At 35.5% G+C, this 24760-nt stretch overlaps 1 protein-coding gene, 1 long non-coding RNA gene and 2 other non-coding genes across 6 annotated transcripts; 3 read left to right on the top strand and 1 right to left on the bottom strand.

Annotated features, from left to right (window-relative positions):
* Positions 1–6651: 6651 nt before the first annotated feature.
* LOC120108587 lies at positions 6652–10975 on the top strand. 3 transcript variants are annotated; one of them, XR_005509876.1, is made up of 3 exons: positions 6652–9823; positions 9915–10336; positions 10434–10975. It is a non-coding gene; the product is annotated as an uncharacterized LOC120108587 (long non-coding RNA). The 3 variants fall into 3 exon arrangements; XR_005509877.1 differs by having other exon boundaries at positions 6652–9998; positions 10254–10336; XR_005509875.1 differs by having other exon boundaries at positions 6652–10336.
* LOC113463240 lies at positions 7378–7468 on the top strand. Its single transcript, XR_003387135.1, has one exon. It is a non-coding gene; the product is annotated as a small nucleolar RNA SNORD96 family (small nucleolar RNA).
* On the top strand, positions 7726–7815 carry LOC113463241. Its single transcript, XR_003387136.1, has one exon. It is a non-coding gene; the product is annotated as a small nucleolar RNA SNORD96 family (small nucleolar RNA).
* Positions 10976–11830: 855 nt separating the features above from the next.
* Positions 11831–21699, bottom strand: LOC103714939 (putative yippee-like protein Os10g0369500). The gene is made up of 3 exons (XM_008802419.4): positions 21247–21699; positions 16704–16812; positions 11831–12098 (listed from the first exon to the last, which is right to left on the bottom strand). The coding sequence occupies exons 1-3, from the start codon at positions 21387–21389 to the stop codon at positions 12015–12017; spliced, it is 336 nt and encodes a 111-aa protein (XP_008800641.1). The 5' UTR covers positions 21390–21699; the 3' UTR covers positions 11831–12014.
* Between the last annotated feature and the right edge of the window lie 3061 nt (positions 21700–24760).

Here is a 24760-nt window from a genome sequence, read left to right as displayed (position 1 = left end):
TGAGTTTTGGAGCATTAAAATGAAAACCTTATTTATGTCTCAACACTTATGGGATTTGATTGAGTATGGTTACATAGAAGGGGATCTAGAGCAAATTACTGCAGAGGAATCAATTGAGAGAAGTCAAAAAGAATGACTCAAAACTGTGCATGAGACAATCTTTTCCAGAATTGCAGCAGCAACTACTTCAAGGGAAGCATGGATGATATTGCAAAGGGAGTTTCAAGGCTCGTCGAAGGTAATTACTGTAAAACTTCAATCTATTCGTCAAAGCTTTGAAACATTGCTTATAAAAAATAATGAATCCATACAAGAGTTTCTATGTCGAGCCTCTGCTTTAGTTAGCCAAATGCAAGCATATGGTGAAAAGATTTCTGATCAAACTATTGTAGAAAAAGTCTTAAGAAGCTTAACTCCAAAGTTTGATCATGTTGTTGCTGCAATAGAGGAATCTAAGACTTATTTGTTTTTTCATTTGATGAACTAATGGTTTCTTTGCAAGCTCATGAACAAAGGTTGAATAGGCCAACTGAAAAGTCTGAGGAGAAAGCATTCCAGGTGAAAGGTGAACCATCTACTCAAAAAGACAAGCATAAAAATTCAGCAAGAGGAGGACATGGTAGAGGTGGCTTTCTAGGCAAAGGTCATGGCAGAAGCAGAGGCAGAGGATGGTTTGATGGGCAAGCTGAAACTAGGCAGTTCTCCAATGAGCAGAGAAGCTATAAGAATGGTGTTCAATGCTATTGTTGCAAGAATTCAGACATGTAAAAGAAGATTGCTGGCATCGAGAGAAGCAAGTGAACTATGCAGAAGAAAATGAAGCAGAAACCAGGTTGTTCATGACCCATGTTGATGCCGATGAGGTTTCAAATGATGTTTGGTTTGTGGACAGCGGTTGCTCTAATCATATGTGTGGCATGAAGTTAATGTTCAAGGAGCTTGATGAAACCCAAAACAAGATAGTAAGGCTTGGCGATGATAAGCAAATTCAAGTTGAAGGAAAAGAAACTGTTGCAGTCAACACTAGCCATGGTAAGGTAAAATTACTTTATAATGTTCATTTTGTTCCTGCTTTAGCACATAATTTGTTAAGTGTTGGGCAACTAATGGCTAGTGGATATTCAATATTGTTTGATGATGAGTCATCTGTTATTAAAGATAAAAATTCAGGGCGTTCGCATGACAAAAAATAACATGTTTCCACTTGAAGTTTCAAATGTGGAGAATTATGCTCTTGTTGCTGGTCAAAAGGTTGAATCAAAATTATGGCATCTACGGTATGGGCATTTGAACTTAAAAGGTATGAAATTGTTGAGTCAAAAAGGTATGGTTCTTGGACTGACTAAAATTGATTCTTTCGATTTATGTGAAGAATGCATTTATGGTAAACAAATAAGAAAATAATTTCCAGTTGGAAAATCTTAGAGGGCTTCTAGTTGCCTTGAATTAAAACATGTTATTTGTGTGGGCCTATGAACACCGAATCATTTGGCGGGAGTCGGTATTTTTGCTTTTCACTGATGATTGCAGTCGTATGAGTTGGGTGTATTTTTTGAAGTACAAGTGAAAAACTTTTGAGAATTTCAAGAAGTTCAAGGCCTTGATTAAGAAGCAAAATGATACTAGCATAAAGACTCTTCGCACAGATAGGGGCGGTAAGTTTTTGTCTAATGAATTTAACCATTTTTGTGAAGAACATGGTATTTGCAGGGAGTTTACATCAACCCTACACGCCAAAGCAAAACAGTTGCTAAGCGTAAGAACCACACTATTGTTGAAATGGCAAGGAGCTTACTAAAAGCCAAGGAGCTTCCAAATCAGTTTTGGGCAAAAGCAGTTGCTACAGCAGTTTATCTTTTGAATATTTCACCAACAAAGGTTGTTCTGAACCAAACGCCATATGAAGCTTGGAGAGGTACAAAGCCTTTTGTAAGCCACTTAAGAATTTTTGGTTGTATTGCCTATGCTTTGGTAAATTTATAGAATCATCATAAGCTAGATAAAAATTAGAAAATTGCATTTTTATTGGTTATTGTTCCCAATCCAAAGCATACCGGTTATATAACCCAATTAGTTGCAAAGTGATTATCAACAGAATTGTAGTGTTTGATGAAGATGCAGGCTGGAATTGACATGGCAGCAATGAGGAAGCTCAAATTTAGAAAAGAGGGGAGAGTCCATCAAATGAAACAGCATATCCAGCTTCTTCCTTGTCAACCTCAAGCACTAGCAGCCCCATAGATTCACCTGTCTTATCTCCTTCGACTTATAGCATCAGCAATTCGTCTCCTCTAGTAGAATCTTTAGATGGGACACTTCCAAAAAAATATAGATCTTTGAAAGAAATCTATGAGACTTGCACATTTGCTTTATATCTTGCAGATCCTACAACTTTTGAAGAAGCAGCAGAAAAACAAGAATGGGGCAATGCAATGAAGGAAGAGCTTATGGTAATAGAGAAAAATGAAACTTGGGAGTTAGTAGACCTGCTTGAAGGAAGAAATGCGATCGGTTTGAAATGGGTGTTTAAGACAAAGTATGATGCTGATGGAAGGATACAAAAACACAAAGCAAGACTTGTGGCAAAGGGGTACTCACAGCAGCAAGGTATTGATTTTGAAGAAGCATTTTCTTCCGTTGCTCGATATGAAACGGTGAGAATTATCTTAGCCTTGGTTGCCCAATTACATTGGCCTGTTTATCAATTTGATGTTAAATCTGCCTTTTTGAATGGTAATTGGAAGAGAAAATTTATGTTTCTCAACCTGAAGGCTTCATTATTCATGGTAAGGAAGAAAAGGTGTACAAATTAAAAAAGACACTCTATGGATTAAAACAGGCTCCACAGGCATGGTACAGCAAAATTGATTCCTACTTTCGAGAGAATGGGTTTGGTAGAAGTGAGAATGAGCCTACTCTTTATTTGAAGAAGCAAGGTAACACTGATTTGCTTATAGTCTGCCTTTATGTTGATGATATAATCTATTTGGTCTCATCTAATTCTCTTATAGCTGAATTTAAAGGTAGTATGATGAGAAAGTTTGAAATGTCAGATTTAGGTTTGTTGCATTATTTTCTTGGCCTTGAGGTGAAGCAAGAAAAAGATGGAGTATTTATTTCACAAAGAAGGTATGCAACAGATCTTCTTAAGAAATTTAATATGCAAAATTGCAAGATGGCAGCTACTCCCATGAATGTAAACGACAAGTTGCAGCTTGAAGACGGGACAGAAAAGGCAGATGCAAGAAACTTCAGGAGCCTGGTTGGTGGTTTAATTTATTTGATTCATACTAGGCCTGATGTAGCATTCTCTGTTGGTATGGTTTCCAGGTTTAGGTATAGTCCCACAAAGCAACATTTTGGTGCAGCTAAAAGGATCTTGTGTTACATTGCTGGCATTGTGGATTATGAAATCTAGTATTTTCATGTTCCTAATTTCAGATTATTTGGCTTTACTGATAGCGATTGGGCAGGGTCACTTGATGATAGAAGAAGCACTTCAGGAAGCATTTTCAGTCTTGGATCAGGAGCTATCACTTGGAGTTCACGAAAACAAACAACAATTGCATTATCTTCTTCAGAGGCAGAATATATGGCAGCAACTTCTTCAGCATGTCAAGCCGTATGGCTAAGGAGACTTCTTACAGATCTTAATCAAAAACCAAGAGAAGCAACTGAAATCTTGTATGACAATAAATCAATAATGTCAATGACTAAAAATCCTGCATTCCATGGAAGAACAAAGCATATTAACATTCGGTTCCATTTCATTCGGAACTTAGTTGCAAATGGTTTGATAACCTTAAAGTTCTATAGCACAAATGAGCAAGTGGCAGATATATTTACAAAGTCACTCCCTTGTGAGAAGCATGTGTACTTTAGATCACAGCCTGGCTTGTGCAATTTTGAATCATGGGGGAGTATTGAAGACTGATTCAAACTTTGACGGCATGTTTTCAGAAGACTTATCTCTTTGTTTGCTGGTTTCTAGACGAAACTTATCTCTTTGCTAGTTTGTTTCTAGATAAGACTTATCCCTTAGTTTTCTAGTTTATAGTTTTTATCTGGTTGTTTAGTGTTTCCATTGGTTGTAAGCCTATAAAGAGGTATTATCTGTTATGAAGTTTGAGCGCTGAAAACCATCCTCCATTTTCATCTGTTTCTAGAAATAAAACAAATTTGCCATTCATATTTGTTATCTATCTATCACTCCTTCCCAACAATCCAATCATGCCTGATGGTAAATAGGTCATATATCCTTATATTTCTCAAACCAGGAGATCCATAATAGGGGATCTAATGCTGAAGCATTCAAAATGCTCTTTAAGGCATGGGATTTTTTTTTTAAGAAGCATTCTTTTGCAAGCTTTTGCAATCCTAATCAAGTCCTAAGGAATTCGATGGAATTCTATCGATGTAAGGATCTTAAAACATTATAGGTATATCTTGTACTCCCCGCTTCTTAAAATAGTGACTAGTGAAACGAATTGAGATTATAGGTGATATGACTTCCTATAACTCTTCAAATTAACTTCTTTATATCTTACATCCTAAGATATTTTTTGTAAAAATCAGAGTTTTTTTGTTTTGTTTTCGCAGTCTAGGGGAGGTGATGTAGACTGAAGGTGCTTATGGTATGATGACCTTGGCCCTTTGAACATCAAATTCCATAACCAAAGCCCTTAGTTGAAGAATAAAATAGGCCAGATATCTCCAAAGATCTAGAAGACATCAGGGATGCACCCAAAATCATGCTGGAACAACATGAAGAAGCAAAGACGTAGCCTCCTACATTGTCATAAAGCCCTTGGCAACTCGAACCTATCCAAGGCTTGAGTGATGAAGAGTACAAGTGAAACTTGACTAAAACTATAGAATGGTACATCAAGATGCAATGTCAGAAGCAATTCTATGATCATCAGTCCAAAAGATGGCTTCACCCTAATCAACAAAACTGAATTTCATCTCAAAACACATCCATTATATCTTCATTGAGTAAGCTTTTGCAATGCTACTTGAATCACCTCAACCACAGCTTAGATTAGAAAGTTATGGGAAAAAGAAACCGAAGTGGTGTCGGTGCAGTCTGAGAGCAGAAATTAAACAGCAAGGTATTTGTGGATAAAAACAGGTTTCCTCTACCCCTTTTTACCTTTCAAGATAGATTAACTAATCTAAAGAAAAACAAAAAAGGAATTCCATTGAAATTTACCCGGAGCTTGGAATTCTTGGAGCGTCTAGATCGAAAAGCTAATGCGCTTACCATATGATTTAGGGCTGGCTCATACGACCGAGTATGCCAAGATCTCTCCAGCAAATAACTAATATGGGACTAAACACGCACCTGCAACATTGTAGCATACCAAGTCCAGGTCAATCGGACGATAATTAATATATTTTCATATTAATTTAGAACGTAGTAAGTGGGCCAGCAAATTTGTTTTGCTTCTGGAAGTACCCCTAAAGCAAGTTTACTTTGTTTTAGTATATTTATGATTTAATTGTTGAGTTTTTCTTGGACTGTAAGGACACCCACTCCATTTTATTACTTTCTCGGAGCCGATAAATACCCCCCATGCGCCCCTTATTATTATCAGTTAATGTAAGTTATTGATTTGAATGCTATTTTGCTCCTTTTTGTGTTCGTTGTGGATTCCGAGCAAGCTTAATGTGGTTTGCTCCTTTTTGCTACTAACAATTACATGCCCCTCATTAGACTAGTCTCTTTTTGGATGTTTTAATTTTTTTGCGTGAATGCTAGCTAGGACGAACTTTACAGAAAACTACTTGATCCAGCCCAAGCCTGAAAACTAAGCCCGAAATTGGGTCAGCAGTCAGCCTGGAATCAGGTACAAATTAGGCTTGAGGCATGACCATTTTGTAGCTTAATGTGGTTTGGCAAAATCAATTTGATTCATTGAAGCTACTCAAACATTCAAAGCATTTCTTATATTCATGTTATATTACGAAAAAAAGTGTTTAAATTCACAAATATTTATTATTCAATATTCTTATACCAATCAATGGAAAAAGATTTAGAAGAGATACTGAAATATTAAATATTAATGGATTTGCAAACTATGTCAAGGTGTAAAAGCGTGAAAAAGGTTGTGTTGAGATTCTTTATATTTTTGCAGGGCTTCAGTGAGTGCATGAAATAAGTCGATATAAGCATGTTTATTTATCTGATCGGTCGATCCAAGGTTGGATGCATGCTATTATCTCTTTTCACTTGTTTAAGATTCAACAAGTGTTTATTTTGATAATGCGTTCCCTTTTATATATCATTTAAAAGATGATATTGCACTATGAAATGTTAGCTTCTTCGATCGCTTTAGAAGATGGGCAACCTAACCAAGGTTGATTATAGTTTAAATGCAATTTTCCTAAGCTTTATCACACTAGTAGGTGCTTAATCCCAATCAAGCCGAATCAGGTTGGCCCAGTTCTTGGACCAAATCGGCTAATTCGGGTAGGCCCGATTGGGTTTCGGGTCGGGCTCGTGCTTGGGTAGGGGCCCGGACTAGCCCATTTCCGGCCATTTCGTCGAAAAAACGGGAACCGTACGATGAAAATCCAACGGGAGAAGCAAATCTCTCCATTCTATAAGTAACCGTCACCATCGCTTCCTTTCCCTTCGTCCCGCCCCCCGTGGCGTAACCCCGCTCATTTCTAGGGTTAGGGTTGCGTTCCTGTCCTCGCCTAAGGGTTAGGGTTTCTCCTTAGTCCCTTAGGGTTAGGGTTTCTCTCTCGCCGCGGATATGGCCAGGGCGGAGATCACGATGGCCATCGAAGTCATCCCTCCCGAAGGCCTTCGAAGCCCTTCAATCCCTCGTCCTGTTGAGTCTCCATTGCTGCTCTTTGAGATCTTTCCTTACCCCGCCTCCTTCCCTGTACGCGATCTTTGCTTTGAAGTGATAAACATGGAAGATTGATATTTCCATGTTTCTGGTTGACGTGTCATCACTTTTTATGTATTAATTTGTTTATAGTTTATTTTTATTATGATCATCTTTTCAATGGTCTTTTTTTTTTTGAAAAAAAATCTCGTATACTAATTTCTCACTCTCTCCGTTGTCTGGTATGCTTTATGTTCTAACTCCACTTCGTAGTCTTTTCATGCATTTCCACGCAACCAGTAACGGTTAAATTCTATGCATTAACAAATAGGTAACTTGCTTATTTAACAATCGATTTTTTGGTTCTTCAAAAATTTTAATACCTACAGATCGCCTTGGATCTGTAGGTTGGTACACTTGAGCATTTTAATATGTTTTTTTTTTAATTTTGCAACAATTTTTAATTTTTTGATAACCCACTTTCTAATATTTTTTGTTAACAATCTTGTAAATCTTTTTATTTTCTTTTTGTAATCTGTTGCCTGTGATGATAGCTTATTATCAGTACACCATCTTTCGGGACTGATTGGTGTATGTAACCAGGATGATATTCTGCAATTCTGAGGCATATATGATTTCCATCTTTTAGTTTTATGTTTTCCTTCTTTCTTGTCAAAATCTCTTTCTTCTTCTTCTTAGTATTATTTTTGGCCAAGGATTACCTGTACCTATATGCCATCTTTCAGGACTGATTGGTGTTTTGTCCATGCTGGAGTTCTGCATTTGAGAGGGATATGCGTTTTCTATCATATATTCTATTTATTGTAAATTGTCCTATTGAAACTTTATGTTTTTATCTTCTTGTATTCATTTATTTTTATTCTTTTCGCCTATGAAGATACTTGATTCGAAAATACCATCTTTTGGGACTGATTGGCATTTGTGGCCATGATGTTATTCTGCAATTCAGAGGCATATGTTTTTTCTGTGCCTAGGCCATTTATTGCATCCCAAGGAGTTACTTGTCATTCAAGACTAATTTTACCAAGAGCAAGCCTGCTCCATTTATCCTCGCTAATTTTTTTTTTTGAGTCATGATGTTTGAGATTAGATTTGAATAGATTTGAACATTTAGATCCAACTAAGAAATAGGTCATACTAGTAGTTTTTTTATTATTATTTTTCGGAGATCAATGGTGGAGGTGACAGTATCTATTCAAATCTGTGAGCATTCAGACTTAGAACATCTCCCAAGGACAAGGGCAGGAGGGGTGCTAATGAGTATAGTAGCCATAATTACTCCAATTTGAATGGGCTAAAGAGTTCAAGCATGTCGTTCCTCCAACCATGTAATTAATCATGTCAATGTGTATTAACTAAATGAGAAAAGCACTACAATACCAAATCAGACACGCATAAAACTTAGTAATAATTCATCTACTATATTAAAAGATCTACTTTTGAGACTTCGAGACTTTTTTAACTAAAAACAAAACTGCAATGTACACGAGGGTCATGTTCACTTACTGAATTCTGGTTATATGTTAGGTGCTCAAGACAACACTCGATCAATGAAAATCCTAGTGTGATGCATTAGATCAGAGATGATTATGCTGAGAGCAGATGTGACACAGTAACACAGCTCAGGTGAACCCTTAATTGATGCAATGAGCTTCTTAACATAACAATTGCTGTAAGAAAGTGTAAGAAGAAAGTGTAAGCCATTTACAACAGTTGAACACCCAGCTTTTCAGATATTTATTAGGAATTTTAGACCATAATTTCATATTGTTTTAAGAACAATATTGGCTTCTGATTCCTTCAAAAGAAAAAACAAAGATTTGAAGATTTGTTGAAGACAAACTATGAAAGAATCAGTCTAACATTGAACATGTGAACATCAAATCAAACATTGGGATACATGTGTTTCACTGCACATTACATCACTAATGATTGAAAACTTAAAAAGCATATTAACAATTTTAAGTTGGTTCCTTCACCACATATGGGTTTAGTCATTAGTGATTGTATAGCTAGCTATAATTTATTTTGGAAAATTGAGAGAAGGTTGGGTTCAATCACCTTTGATAATTTGTCAGCAAATACAGTTGTAGTAACAGAACTTCAAAAATAATTTATAAAAGATTTACTCTTAAATGGTGAATTCTTTAATGTGCGTTGCTGTGCATATATTCTTAATTTGATTGTGAAGGATGGGTTGAAGTAGTGGAGGGTGCTATTCATAGGATCCGCGAGGCTGTTAAATATATAAAATTATTTTAAGCAAGGTTGGAATTATTTATGGAAATTGTGAAACAATTCAAGATGAAGGGTAAGAAAATATTCGTTGGAATTCTACGTATCTCATGTTAAATGATGCTATACAATTTAACGATATATTTGTGCGACTTGTGGCCTAGGATCCTAATTTTGAAGATACGCCAACTGAGAAAGATTAGTCTCAAGGCATCATTATTTTAACTTTTTAAAAGTTTTCCATCTTATAATTGAAATTTTTTCACAAACAAAAAATCAAACTGCAAATTTGTATTTCTATGAAATTTGGAGAATATATATGTTCTTGATTGAAGAATCTAGGAGTTTAAATGCAGTTGTGATGATGATAGTCTTAAAGATGCAAGAAAAATTTGACAAGTATTAGAAGGAATGCTCTCATTGCTATAGGGGTTGTTTTGATCCAAGACATAAGATGAAGCTTATTAGGTATTGCTTTTAGAAAATCTATGGTAATGGTGATCGTGCTTCATTTGAGATCAAAGTATGTGATGTTCTTCAAACTCTTTATGATAATTATACAATTTTATATGATGCAAATGTCTCTCATGTTCAAGTGGAGGAGATGGTGTCTACATCCCAAAGTAGAGAAGATGAGAATTGTTTTATGCATGACTGAAGAATTTATCCAAGAAGAAAAAATTACCCAACCATCCAAGTCAGAATTAGAGACCTATTTGGAAGAAAAGGTATTTTATGATCTCTAATATGGATGCGTACATTAAAATATGAGTCAATAATACTAATAAAAATAACTTGCCATGTAATTTTTTTGAGCAGGTTTATCCATTAGAAGATCAAAATTTTGATATTCTACAGTATTGGAGATTCAATGAATCAAAATATCTAATATTGTCTAAGATGGTACATAATATCTTGATAATCAAAAATTTCTACCTTTGCATATGAGTCTGCCTTCAGCACTGTTGGTAGGTTTTTGATGATTTTCATAGTAGTCTATCTCCGAATACAATTGAGGTATTGATATGTACATAAAATTGGCTTCGAAACATCTTGCCTTATCTTATAGGTTCAATTTCTAGAACATTCATAAATTTTATCTTGTACTAGTGCTTTAAAACTTTGAGATTTTTAATTTTGTATTTTTTTCATTTGTAGATGTTCCACCTCCTCATACAAAATACAAGGTTGAAAATTATGAAACTGCTGTTGTTATTAATATTGATGATTAGCTTATGCTGGTATGTGGTAATAATCATCTTCATTATTATGTTTACATTGTTAAGAATATTGTGCTTTTTATGCATAGTTAATTATATCTATTATTTTTTTCTATAGTTGTATGGGTGCTTATTAACTGAAGCCATGGAGGATAAAGATGTAAAGTATTGTTTCTGCCGAGCAGGTGATCTTTTAGCTGTGGTCGAATAGATTTTTAACAAATTTTGTATAGGTAGTTCTACCTCGCAGCAGCATTCAAGGCATTTTTGTTCTTTGTAGGTCACTTTATATTGAGGAAATTGTGGTTCATTATGCATATTCTTAATTATGTAATTCTAAAACTCACTGAACATGATGATGAGGCTGTGATGTATATGCCTACTTGTCTTGATGTAAACATGATGCATCATGATGCTGAATTACATGAAGGGTCACGAAGGAATTACATGGTAGCATTTCCTGTTTCCTTTTTTTTTCGTTTCAAAGCTATTTTACATATTTCGAAGACTTGGTGGAAGGTTTATTGCAAAGATGGGAAGCTATTCTGATTCTTTATTAATTACTTGATGTGAAGCTATTTTACATGTTTTGAAAGAGTTGTTCTTCGCATGTTAGACTTCAGAGATGGTTATGCATTATGAGAAGATGTTTCATTTTTTTCTTTTTTCTGAGCAACATCTCATGATGTTGCCGGTGCTTTGATCTTACAGTATCTCGCGATGTTTTACTGCAAAATATGTGCACTGCTTTTCTAACCTAACCCGGACCCGTATTTTTTGAGTCGGGTCCGGATTATATATGGACCCAATCCAACCCAAATGATATGTTAGGTCAAAAATTATACCTGTGAACCCGACTTGATCTTTAATTGGGTCAGATCTGAGTCTAAAATTAGAACCCGAACGAAAAACTGGCTCATGTCGGGTCACTCAAAACTCGACCCCACCCGACCCATGTGCACCCTATAGCTGGGTGAGGGATAATCCCCTCCTTTTTCTTAATAAATAAATTTATTAATTTTTCAGAGGCACGCACGCTCCTTCATCTAGGCGAGTACAATATTCAGCTTGCTGAAGATCCACCATTGATAACTTCAAGATCGTATCAAGACAGAGCAATTGTTATGTGAAAGTTCTGATCGTTCTAGCTAACTTCTCATGCAGAACGACAATCTGGCAATATCTATGCCTACAATGCCGATGAAGTGAATACATATTGAAGATAAAATATACCACAATCAGAAATAAAACTTCCATCTGCTAAAGAGATCGTTACCAACAATGCCAACCCAGATGATCATATTATTAGGGAACTTCCTGATAAAAAATCCTACAAACTGTGGCCATCAACATTTCCAGCAGCAAAGAGTTATTAATTCTGATCTAGATAAAGAGATCTGAGAAAACAATATAACAGTTGAGAAATAATAATCGTCACCAAACATCACATGAAATTCCAGGATTAATTAACCCTACCAGATGAGAAACTAAACCAAATGAATAAGACAACAATAATTGACTACTTAAAACCAATCAGTCTTTTATTTCATAATCAAGCAAGAATGTTTTGAGTTTCTAGTGATCACTTCCGAGATGTCCCTGACTGGATTCATTTTTGACAGCCCCAGTTGGGATTTTCTATCACTACACAGTTAGATACACATCTAGGTTTGTTCTCCTAGTCCAGCTCATTCATACATCACCAGCCCTCCTTCAACATCCTAGCCTTCTCTAGGATGTACTTCCCTTCTTTGTACTTCTGACTTTCCTCATATGCCTTCTCCTGCAATATACATGTAAAAAAAGAGAGACAAAAACAAAAAATACTGCATGAACAACCAATTAAACATAATAAAGTGATTAAAACCAGGAAAGAACCTGTAATCAGATGGAAGAAGGAAAAAAAATGCCTTGTGTAATCAACTAGACTAAACATAAATAACATTTTTTGCAATTAAAATATTTGATATTCAATCTAATATCCAAGTTTACGTGAAATAAAATGTTTCAGATTTCATGGACATTGTGGCAGCCAACTTATTCGATGAAAATATTTAATGAAAAGAGTCCAAGTACGATTTCAGTTTTTGAAAAGCAACTAGAAACATGTTGACAAGAAACACTTCTTATCCAAGTCCAGTTTTGCGAAAGGATCTAAGCCATCTGGCTAAAGCCCACAAAACCAGAACTAATTAACAACAAAGAGCATCTATCACCTACTTACAAGTATGGTGGCATAGAAGTACAAAATGCCCCATAACAAAAAATACTAGTTTATAACACTTAATACATAAACATAAGCTTTTATGCTCTGATCAGACTACCAAAGGCAACTTTGAATATATTATTATACACAATATCGCAAAAAATGCCCCTTAGTCACCACAACCACTTCAAAGCTTCATGGTCTTTATCACTCAGCATCACATAGGCATCTAAAATTCTGTTGTCCTGTTGCTATATACACTAAAAGGAGCTTAGTTTGGATCACAATTTTCATTCAGTCACAGCCATTCGCATTCATAGACTCATTTATTTCTGAGATAGAAACATACCCTACAGGGTCCTGCTATATAATTGTAGTAATTCTAGCTGCATATGCTACAAATTATGTTTACTGATTAATAAATAAGCATCCATAAAGCCAATACGGAACTGTTGGAATAACGCTTGATGGTTATTATGCTATGCTACAAATCATGCATGCTAGCTCACTCTCTGCTGTTCCTAAGCAAAAAGTGTACCTCCTTCGGCTCGAATCTGACTGTGTTGCAAAATGGCATCATCTGGCTGAAGTGGTGCAACTGCAATCTACTTCTCCAAATCCTAAAGGTAGTTCTTCACCCTACATCTCAAAGAATGATTGCATGCTGGCTGAATGATTACAAGTGTGCATACGTGTATGTGCCTATTAAGAACCTTAAAGCTTCTCATAGATGGTGGTTTGCCACTTTGGACCCAAGAGAGCTTCATCACAGGACAGAGGATCATAATGGAAACAGCAGCTGCCAGAACTATACTGAACAAGAGTCATTCATCAGCCAAACGTGATAAGCACCATTTTTAAGTAGATGCATCAAACATAGAATAGTCATTAAAATCCTGTTGTCCATAATCCATATCAGCGAGAGGAGGAGGAGATGGAGAGAGAGAGAGAGAGAGAGAGCACAACAAGTGAATGATTTGCACCTGGTAACAGAAGATTTGATCCAGATCTCTCTTACGACTCGTTTCTACAATCAATGTGTAGGTCATTCTAAAGAAATGCAGGCTCAATGGAGAAGAAAGGTACAATAGAGCCTGAAAACCCAGAGAAAAAGGAGCGAGCAAGCGCGCGCGCGCAGAAAGAGAGAGGGGCCAACAAACATTTGAAAAGGAGTCTAGAGTACATAAAACATTTTAAGAATAGTGAAGTCTAGAGGACTGTTAGGTTTGTAATCAAACTCATCATCTTGACAACCTACCTGTTTCAACTAACAAGTCGAGAACCCGTAGGATGCAATTAGCCATGGTGGATCATGATGATGGGTTCACTTTGGTTGAGCAAAGATACAAAAGGTAACAAGAGACATGTCAAGAATCAGTTAAGAAGTCTAATTTCCACCATGATTTGACAACTAAAAGGTCTAGAAAGTATAAGAATCAAGAACAACAACTGCAGCAACAAAAGAGAGTGCTTGAGAAGAGCAAGTATGACACCAGAAGCTTTGGACTATGAAGAACAAAAAACAAGATAGAGGTGAAAACCATTATTTTGTGGTACAGAGGTGAAAACCATTTTTTTAAAGGCAAAAGCAACATTACAAAGCCCAGGATCATCAATGGGGTCCTTCAAGCAGTAAAATGTTCATAGTGTATCAAAGTAAATCCAATCAAGCACAAGAAGTCAAAAAGGGGTAAGTTGAGAGCCCAACAACCAAAATAATAAGATCTGTTGTACATAAATTTTCAAACTAAGGAGAATAAAAGGTGAAAACTAAAGAACATTAATAAAATTATGCTAAAGGTAACAAAAATACACTAGTAATTTCAGCATCTCTAGCATTAAGTAGAGCAAACCAATAAAATTGCTAAAACTTGAGACTTGAAGAATGCTAGCCAACATACAAAGTCCAGGCCCTTCAAAGAAATTTTGAAGGTAGTGACAAAGGTTTCCAAGGTAAATGCAAACCATCATATTCCAATTTCAGCCAAATGATACTTGAAAGAAAGAAAAACAAATTAAAAGTTAAATGATTCTATTAACTTTGATAAGCAAGCTCCAGATGTCCAATTAACTCATGGAGAACTAAAATCCCTAAAAAGTTTAAGAGGTCATACTTTTCCACTAGGCAGCCAAAATTTGGGTCAACTTGAACTTTACCTGGTTATAAGCAAGCTTACAGACCAACTTGGTCGAGCAAGAATGAGGAGAGCCACATATGAACAGAGAGAGTATGAGGTTAAGGGGGAAGGGGGGCGGAAGGTGAGAACTTTACCCCAATACTAGCACCCACTACACCACAACCAAGGAACTTGATTGTTGCAAGCCCCAACCCTAAGCCAGTGTGTGTGTGAGAGAGAGGGAAGGAGGCCCCTCTCCATCAACACTAACACCAACTACACCCGTACCAAGTTGCAAGCCCAAAGCCTAAGCCAATTTTAGTTCATAAGAAGGAATTAAGAGGCAAGGCCAGGTAGTCTTTGAATGGAAAAGGGGCAGGTTGCGAAGTAGGGAGAGAAGAAAGTGGGCTGGTGCTGGAGGGGTAGAATTGCATGTGGGGAGGAGGAGGAGGGGGGGGGGGGGGGGGGGGGGGGGGGGGGGGGGCAGGAATTGAGGGAAGTCATTGGTGGGATATAGTTTTTAATTTCATCATTGATTTTATTATTTTTCAAATTTTTAAGCCTTGATAAATTGAGCTAGCAAGTCCAGAACCTATGCAAGGTCTAGTGCTTGGTCAAATAAAGGTCAGGCTTGAGTTAAGCTTTTTTTTATTTTCTTCTTTGATTAAACCAAACATAAACAGTCTCAATCAACTGCCAGCCCTACTCAAACAAGCATTCTGTTGAAGGATCACAAATCCATAGAGAAGTATAACATATGTCCAAGAAAAGCTTGTTTGAGCAGCAGTTTCCTGCATTCCAGGAAGTTTCCAGAGCGACTACAGTACATTGCCCTAGATAGATGTTTCCTGGAGTTCATTTCCACTTTTTCTTGAACACTTGATTAAGCACCAAATCATGAAAAAAAGTGTGAAGTTACATACAGAAGGCAGCAAATATATTTTATAATAAAAAAGGCAAGTGCATAACTGAAGGAGCAACCAAATCAATGTAGGTGAACTGACATATCACATCCAGAGAACAAACTCCCACATTCTATCCCCTAAAGACTGGTTTCAGGGGATGCAAGTAAATGTGAGCATGACAAATTAATGTAACAAACAAAAATCCTGAATTTCTAAAAGAAATACCATTGAAAGATGCTTCAGAAGTAATATTTGAATCTTTCTGACAACTTAAAGAAGAAAGGCACTACTCAGCCTCCAAGTATATCATCACATTCTCACAAAAAATTATTTTTCTAAAAAAAAGGTTAAACACATTATTACCATTTACCACTCTTTAGAAGCACTTATATGATGCCTTTACAAGCATGCAATGTAGCTTGTCAGAATTTTCATAGTTCCATCAGGGATAGATGATGTGGGGCTTGTAGATTGTTTATATTTTCCGCACTTTCAAAATTTTCCACTGAAGGTAAACCATTTGAAAGCAGAACAAATCAAGAGAGAAAACCCCTCAAAAACAAAAATTTCAATAATGATTTAAAATGGTAAATAACCTATGTGCAATAAATTAATATGCATGTGCAATTAGCTGTTATACTTGTAGTCTTTACATTAACATAACTATGTACTGCTTAGAATCCTCAGATAGGAAAATTTGGGAAATGAAAAGGAAAGAGTTGCCTTCGACTTGCTTAAACACTGCTGCATTCATCAATCCATAGGAGTCTAAAGAACATTTGAAATGTAATTTTGATCTGTTCATACGAACTTATAATAATGGTGCATTTCTACATTCATAAACTGTTAAATAAAGTTAAATAAACGTAATATATCTTTCTAAAAGCAGTCACTAGAATGAGTTTGCAGGTTTTCGAGATAAAGAAAAAAAGGCAGAAGGTATACTTGAAAGTCTCTGCTGTCAAGTATGCCACATTATTAGCATAATTTGTTTCAATGGTGATTTACCATCATCCACAGGTGTACTGATAGAAAGGAGAAATGAAAGGAGCACTAATAAATATGTCTACTATAATATTTCACCCACATATAAGCATATGAATATGAAGATAGGTATTCAGAAGAAATAAAGTGAAAGATTAATTTGTCTTCACACTTACATATCTCCAACCCAGAATTTGTTGGCAGCAGCTACAGTAGATGTCATTCACAGTGTGTAATCCAGTCAAGAGATAGCGATCCTCATTGGGACCCAAGGAAATGTTCACCCTGAAAGTTCATAATAAATGTTCAAGATAGAAGTTTAAAAAAAGAAGATCCACCATATAAGTTTTCCCAATTGCAATACCAAAATAAACCAAACATTATTTGATTTCCATGTGTTTTTCTTGATGTAACAGCTTTATAAAAAGATAATCTTCAAATGAAGGAATACACAAAGGAGGAATCTCCAGAATATATGTTTTTGAAGAACTTTTTTGCCTCAATAAAAAACTAAAATATTCTCAAATATGTAAATTTTGAATGTGAGAATCAGGTGGCAAACCTTCATAGTCAAAGGTCTAAATCAACAAAAACATCAAAAATTTGACATGGGCAGCAATATATCAATGAAATGATAGATTGTGTTTTAAAGGCAAAACCATCATAAATTGATAATCCAGCTGATGACTTCAATTCCTAGTTATTCTAGAGATAAGTAAAAAGATATGCAAAAGAAACTTATGATGCGAGCGAAAGCACATGATCTTTATTTTCCCTCCTTTTCTTTCTGAGAAAAGAGCTGAAGTGCACGTTCACCAAGATATCACTAGCGAAGTAATATTCTCAAATAAAGATTTGGCTTTTTGGTTTATTTTGATTTGGCTTTTTGACTTCCACACTACACTAGTGATACAGTTCTGCCCTATTTTGATTTCAATGTTGGTTTCCACAGTACACTAGTGATATAGTTCTGCATCTTATATAGACATCAAGCAAAAATAAATTATACAAAATCCATATTCCGGGGAAAGAATGCTGCTAGCACCTACAAAGATGTAATGCTATCCTGTCCCTCAAGAGAAATAAAATAGTCTAGAAGACAGAAATGCAAGCTTTACACAATTCAAAATGTTCCCTGGATCCTCTAGTTAATAAGCTCGAAGCATGTGTTCCCTAAAAATGACATATCAATATAGCAAGTTGGTTCACCTTTTCTTTTAGATATTAATTCATAATATAGATCTAGCAACATTCACCAAAGTCAGAATCTCGTAGCTGCATATATCTCTAAGCAAAATTCTGGTAATACAATCAGGTAACTGATGTAAATATAGCAGATATATACATGTATTGTATAGGACAGGAATAAGGAAAGCTTCTTCTTCAAGCCATTCCAGGAAGGAAAATTGTATCATGTGAGAAAAGCCGAATACAACTTGCCCAATCTGGACTTCAACTATTCAATGCCAGATAAGGTCCCCAGCTGGGTTAGCATTACAACTTTATGCTATACTAGATATCCTTTTATTTAACAAGAATTATCACATACAGATGGTGCTCAAAGAAACTACAGAAATACATGGCTGCACTAAGAGCTTCGGATCCTAGAATTCAATATTGAATCATCAAAGGGAATCAAAATGATAACAAATGATTAGAATAAAAAAAATCTGGATTCTGTTCACAAAATAATGCATCTTGGATAAACCATAGATTAATAATAATAATTATAACTCTATATTAAAGAGGATCCAATTAATTATAATTTTACATAATTACATTATGGAAGATCCAAAACTTTTATTACCAAAATAAAAGCAAAAATCAATCTAGTTGAAAATCAGTTCTATGAACAAATGCATTACACAATATGGACAAAAACTTTGCCATAAATCTCTATGCTTCTGCAGCACTAACAGAGAAAATATGAATGTAAAAGTATTTATCAAAAAATGACAAAGAAAGTTACATTATCTGAATTCTTAGATAACAAACTATTCTTCATCCACGAACACTTAAAATTGCCAATATAAGATAATGAAAACCATGAATGTAATTTTGAAGGAAAGCTATCTTAGGAAGTAAATATAACAAAATCTAGGTCAACAAATGCTGATTCAAATGTTATAAGAACATAGAATAGATCTGTTAATAGCACATCCAATGACTATAACTGAAGTAACTAAGATACGTTGTCTCGGTACCGGGCCCCATACCGATGCCACCATGTCATTGTCGGTACATCCGGTACAGAGGCTGGTTTAGCATACCGAGTGTCATACACCTCCCGTATTGCATATCAGTAAAGAACCAGTACGGTACAGTATGCTTCGTACGTCCGGTTCAGTACGGAATGCCGCTTTTGGAAGTAACTAAATACAAGTTGCATGGGCAGAAAAAAAACAAATTTAAAAAGGCATAGAAGTTGAACATTAGGACATCCAATTAGTCAAGGAAAAAAGCATATAAGTTCATAAAATACTGAGAACAAACTATAGATAAGCAGTACTTAGGAAAACTTCGGAGAAGCATTATGAGTTCAAATCAAATTGTGGAAAATTATGAGATGAGAAATGTTATGTATGAGATGGTCTAGATATACAGACTGGAAGATGAAAAAATTTCCAATTTTTCTTTTGCATTTATAGAGTTCTAACTAAACAAAAAGTCAGAAAGTCTTTCTATAAGTGCAATCCCATTTACTTTAAACAAGATGCAACTGAACCAAAAGGACTCAGATCATTCAAGTGTTTGATTGTAGATCTATCTTATCTTAGCTAACAATATAACAGATTTGTGGATAATTCATAATTGCAATGAAATAAATTCTCGATCAGGCCTTGGGGACTTATCGGTGCCAAGAGATAGGCATGAGCTTCAATAGTTATCATTCATAGCAATACAGCATTCGAAATAGCTTATAATCAGATAGGTCAGCATTTTCTAAACTATAACATAGGGGTGGCAATGCTTAACCCGTTTAATCCATTTAACTTGGTTCCACTTGTTGTAGATCGAGTTGGGTTACCTTGCCAGTAAAATGTTCAGGTTCGGGTTTGATTTTTTGACCTATTTGATAAACAGGTTGGTTTAGGGTTAATATATTTTTGACCTATCTTTAATCTAACCCAACTCATATTTGGTTTGACCAGACCTAATTGGTACCCCTACTATAACATTACGAGAAAAAGGAATATAGAATCATTGCTAAATGATTTCCTAGACAGCAAGGTCTCCCCTTATATGGCCACTTTAGAAACTCTAGGCATAATCCAGCTTTAGAATCTCTTTTGCTCATTGGGTTGTTGAACTGAAAATTTAAAAAGGATGTGGCATGATTCTATTGAATATATATTTAACATGTTATTGACTTTACTTCCTCTAAGAACAATACTGTAGTTTCCTCAAAAGTACCATATTGGTGAAGGACTGGTATCAGAAACCTTATCGAGGGTTTAAATTGCCTAAATAAAGAAAATACTCAACCTTACAAACAAGGAGGGTAATAAAAGGTTGGATTAGAACTTCTACCGACTGATTCTATAGGCCTAAGTTTTTGTAGTTTCTCAACAGGTAACAGAGTAATCCCAAATATGTTACTTCGTCTTATAGCAGTATATACATGTTTGATAGGCTGCATTAAGTATTAAATCATATCAGAGATAGCACTAAGAGACTTTCTTAACTGAAAAAGAGAAAACTAGGTTAACTTATAACAATTATGTTGCAATTTCATATTGAGCTTTCTATTTCCCACCATGTCTTATTAGGGGACAATGTGCAGCTAACCAGGTAAAAATTAACAATCAATGTATGACTAATCAGCTTAGAGAGCTACTCTCTATAGAAAGTCAAACAAATATCCAGTAAATCTGCAGCCTTTCAAAATGTAAAAATCTTTCCAGCAACAATTCAGGGAGACAATCATAGATTCAAATGTTAATAAAATGTGTGCCAAATGAATTCTTGTTGGCATCTTTTTCACCACCAACCACACTTTAAGCAATACAATTTTTTCATTTTTTGATGACAAACATTGCCGCACTGATACCCTTTTATTTCCTCCTACAGGTTACCATCATCTTTCGAAATCTTCTACAATCTCTTTTTTCATGGTGACGAATGTTTCTTGAACTTCATCTGACATCTGACATTACAGCAGTCATTCACTCCGCAATCTGTATCCTCCAATCCAGGCATATGCTGGAAAATTGCTACCAGGCAACCTAAAAATATAGATGCTTACAGGATTCTAATAAAATCTTATCTCATGTTGTTTTCATCGTCATTCATTAGTGAAATCATAGCAGCCTGTTTCCATCCATGCATCCTTACAAAGAAAAGATCTTTGTCAAATAAATGCTAAACGCAATCCAGATAGACAGATTCACGTCCAACCAATCAACTTCGAGCCATACACCATCAGCAAAAACTCTTTTAGAATAAGATTTATAATCTGCCTATCCAAGATCCACTTCAGGCTAATTGGAAATGTAAACACTATATACCCGCACCATTTAGTAACTCACACAATCCAAATTACGAAAATCCCAGCATCAGTGTATCAATAAAGAGGCAGCAATCGTATAGCAGCAATCCTCATTAACATAATAGTAGAAGCAATCAAATTTCCCAAGAAACCCAAACCAAAAACGTCTCCAAAAAGACCAAAATTAAAATCAAAAGAAAAAGTTCAAGGTGAGGAAAAGGACAACTCACACGCTCTTGAAAAGATAAGCTCGACCATACCGCCCGCTGAAGTCCTTGGAGATGATGGCATCGTGCGAGGCCGAATCGACCTTGCAGCGCCCGCACTTGAAGACCTTCGGCCCGGGCAGCGACTCTACGAAGAGCATCCCCATGGACGGATCAATCAAGCACTCAAGAGCCGGAATGCCCCAACCCTAACCCAAAATTTCCAATCCTCCTCGAACCAGAGACCCCGGAGCGGCCCCGATCCCCACCAAGTACCAACCAAGCACCAGGAAAACCTCAATCGAAGGAGGCGAAGTCGAAGAAGTCGGAGAGATTTCTCGTGGAATCGACAGTGGATGAGAAGTATGCGCTCGGAATCGAGAAAAATTTTGGGGGGCACGAAAAAGGTAGAGAAGTGGCCTGATGTAATGCCCCTGGAAGAATTAAAAAAACGGTTTGGAACGAAGGGGGGCGGACGCAGCGTGCCAGGGTAGGCAGGTATTTTATAGAGGGGAGCAGGGGGAGGTTCGGATAACCGCCGGTCATTTCGGAGGCATGTGTTTCGCTTGGTTGGGGGGTATACGTGGCGAGTTCTCATTGGTAAAATATCGAAATGATTTTGTTGTTCGAAAAAGAATATATTTATATTTTATATCGGGTCTCAGTTTTTTCGGCGGAGCGACATTACGAGGCAAGCGCTCTCCGGCAAATCTATATGATTCTTCGGAAAAAAATTGTATATTTGAATGTGGAAGCAAAGTTTGGCGTGCAAGTTTAGCTTCGCCCCTGAGTTTAACATTTCACACCATGGTGGCAGCTTCCACACTGATCCTAAAATTATTGAATTTCACTTTGGGCTTTCCTTAAATTTTTGTACTCGCAAGATTTTTTTTGAAAATAGATCAAATATTATCCAATTGTATTCATTTTTGTATCCAATTCAAAATGGATTCGCATAAAAATATTTATACCTGAAAACTAACAACCACCCTAACATCATAACAATACTCTACTTTATTATATGATCAGGGTTTATTATATTTATTCAAACTATTCACATTATAGGATATACTTATTTGAAATATATGACAATAGTTCATATTTTAATAATTAATTATTTTTATAAAAAAAAAATTTGATAAAGAATGATATTTTCATATTGTGATACTTTGTGCTAAACCTAGGCTTGACTAAATTAGGTCATACATTGGACTAAGCCTGGACCAGCCAGCGAACAGGTCTACTCCCCTTTAAATATCTCCAGATTCTCTTCACCGCGTTCCAATGAATTCTACTCAGGTTTTCCATAAATCTAGACAGCAAACATGTTATCTGCATAATATTTTTCTTGTATTTGTCACGTAAAATAAGCACCCAATCAAATTTCTGTAACTGCTGGCATTAACTTTCTCCTTAACATCATTCAAAGAAAATTTCATATTTGTGCCTATTGGATTTTACGCCAGATTAATTTTTATTCTAAATTTGTCAAGCAAATCAATTATGTATTTTTCTGATAAATAAAAATTCTACAATCACATTGTTTGAACTACAAACCAAGAAAAAAATTAATCGAATTAAGAGTTGTCATCTCAAATTTATTAATCGTGTGAGACTTAAACTCATCAATCATTCCCAGTATAAATCAAATCATACATATGAAAACAAACAATCAAAATTTTATACCTTCAAATTTGATGTTGAGTGCAGGCTCACTTTTACTGCACTGAAACCTGTTCTAAATAAAGTATGCATCAATCCTACCGTACCAAATCTTGGTGCTTGCTTCAGCCCTTAAAATACTTTTTTTAATATATAAACCTTTTCCACTTATCCTTTAATTTCCTAACTCTGTGATTGCTCAATATACGCTTCCTCATCCAAGAAACTATTAAAAAAGATGATTTTACACCAGATTGGTAAATTTTCTATATATTACATGTAGCCAAGACCAAACTAGTTTTAACAATATCAAATCTAGAAACTAGAGTAGGAATTTCATCAAAATCAATACTTTGTTGCTGCAGACATTCTTTCGCCATATTTCTTGCTTTCAGCTTTTGAACTAACCAATCTGGTTTGTACTTTGTCTCATAAATCCTCTTCAAACTAATAGCTTGTTTGTTCAAGTAAACATCTACAAGCTCCCTAATGTGGTTTTTCTCTGGTGCTGAATTTCTTTATCTATCACCTTGCACGATTTTTGGGTATTGCTATATCTTCAAAACTGCATAGCTTAACAATTTGACTAGACTGACATCTTTCATAAATTTTAGCAAGAGACTAAAACCTTTTTGAGAGATCTTTTGTAGAAAAATTTTGTAAAATAGTACTAGATGAGGAGGGGCTTGATGGAGCTTGAGAAAGATTATGACTTCTGTCATCATCATTTGCTTTCACTGTCGAAGGCAAATAATCCAGAACACCAATAGGATTTTCTTGCACAACTTACTTCTGCTCATGTGCATTTTGTTCCATCAAAAAATAGCATCATCGCTAATAATCAAAAAAAAAAAGTAGGATTATAAATACATAAGCTTTGCTTCTTCAAAATAGCCCACAAGCTATAATAGAGTTATCATTCAATTTCTATCTCTTTTAAGAGGGAACATGAATATAAGCAAGACGACTAAATACTTTGAAATGATTTACCTGTGGCTTCCATCCTGACCATGCTTTATAGAGGGTGATGTCTTTTAAAGATGATGCATGACACCTATTCAAGATATAGGCTGCTGTAGATACTACCTCAACCCAAAATTTGTTAGGAAGTCCTATAGCTTTCAGTATACCTTTTATCTCAACTGAACTCTTGTTTTCACACTTCACTATATTGTTTTGTGAAAGTGAATAGCTTGTTGTCAATTGCTTCAATATACCATTAGCTTCACAAAAATTTTCAAAATTATTAGAAATAGATTCTTCTCCTTTATCTTTATGAAGGGTTAATCATGTAGTCACTTTCATGCTTCAAAAGAGATTCAATTTTTTGAAACATATAAAATACTTCAGATTTTTTCTGGTAAAATAAATCTAAGTATCCGACTATAATGATCCATGTAAACAATAAAATAAACATTTTCATTCGATGATGGTATATGCATCAAAGCACACACATTTGCATGGACTAAAGCTAGCAGATATTTAGTCATTGAAATACTTTTCTTTGAAAATGCATCCTGACGGCACTTTCATAGCATTCAACTTTCAGAAATCATACCATCATGCCGAATTAAAGATAACTGTTCTACCATATAAGTCATTAAGTCGTTTAAAACTAAGATATGATCCATGTCTAAAGTGTCATAACCAACTATCATCTAATGATACTTTGTAGTAATATGCAAAGAAAAGAACTTTACTTTTAGTCTAGGAACTTCGGAACTTCTATCACCATAAATAAAATAAGATAATACCCTTCATTCAACAATTGGCCCATACTAAATGAACTTGAATCCAATCTAGGAACATAATTTTATTAATATCAAAAATTTTTACCTCAGCTATGTATGTTCCATGTACCTGTCTAAAAAAGCCA

Source organism: Phoenix dactylifera, unplaced genomic scaffold, assembly GCF_009389715.1.
Source record: "Phoenix dactylifera cultivar Barhee BC4 unplaced genomic scaffold, palm_55x_up_171113_PBpolish2nd_filt_p 001410F, whole genome shotgun sequence".
Taxonomy (NCBI): Eukaryota; Viridiplantae; Streptophyta; class Magnoliopsida; order Arecales; family Arecaceae; genus Phoenix; species Phoenix dactylifera.
The sequence above is the reverse complement of the archived record's forward strand: the minus strand, read 5'-3'. Positions and strand labels throughout refer to the sequence as shown.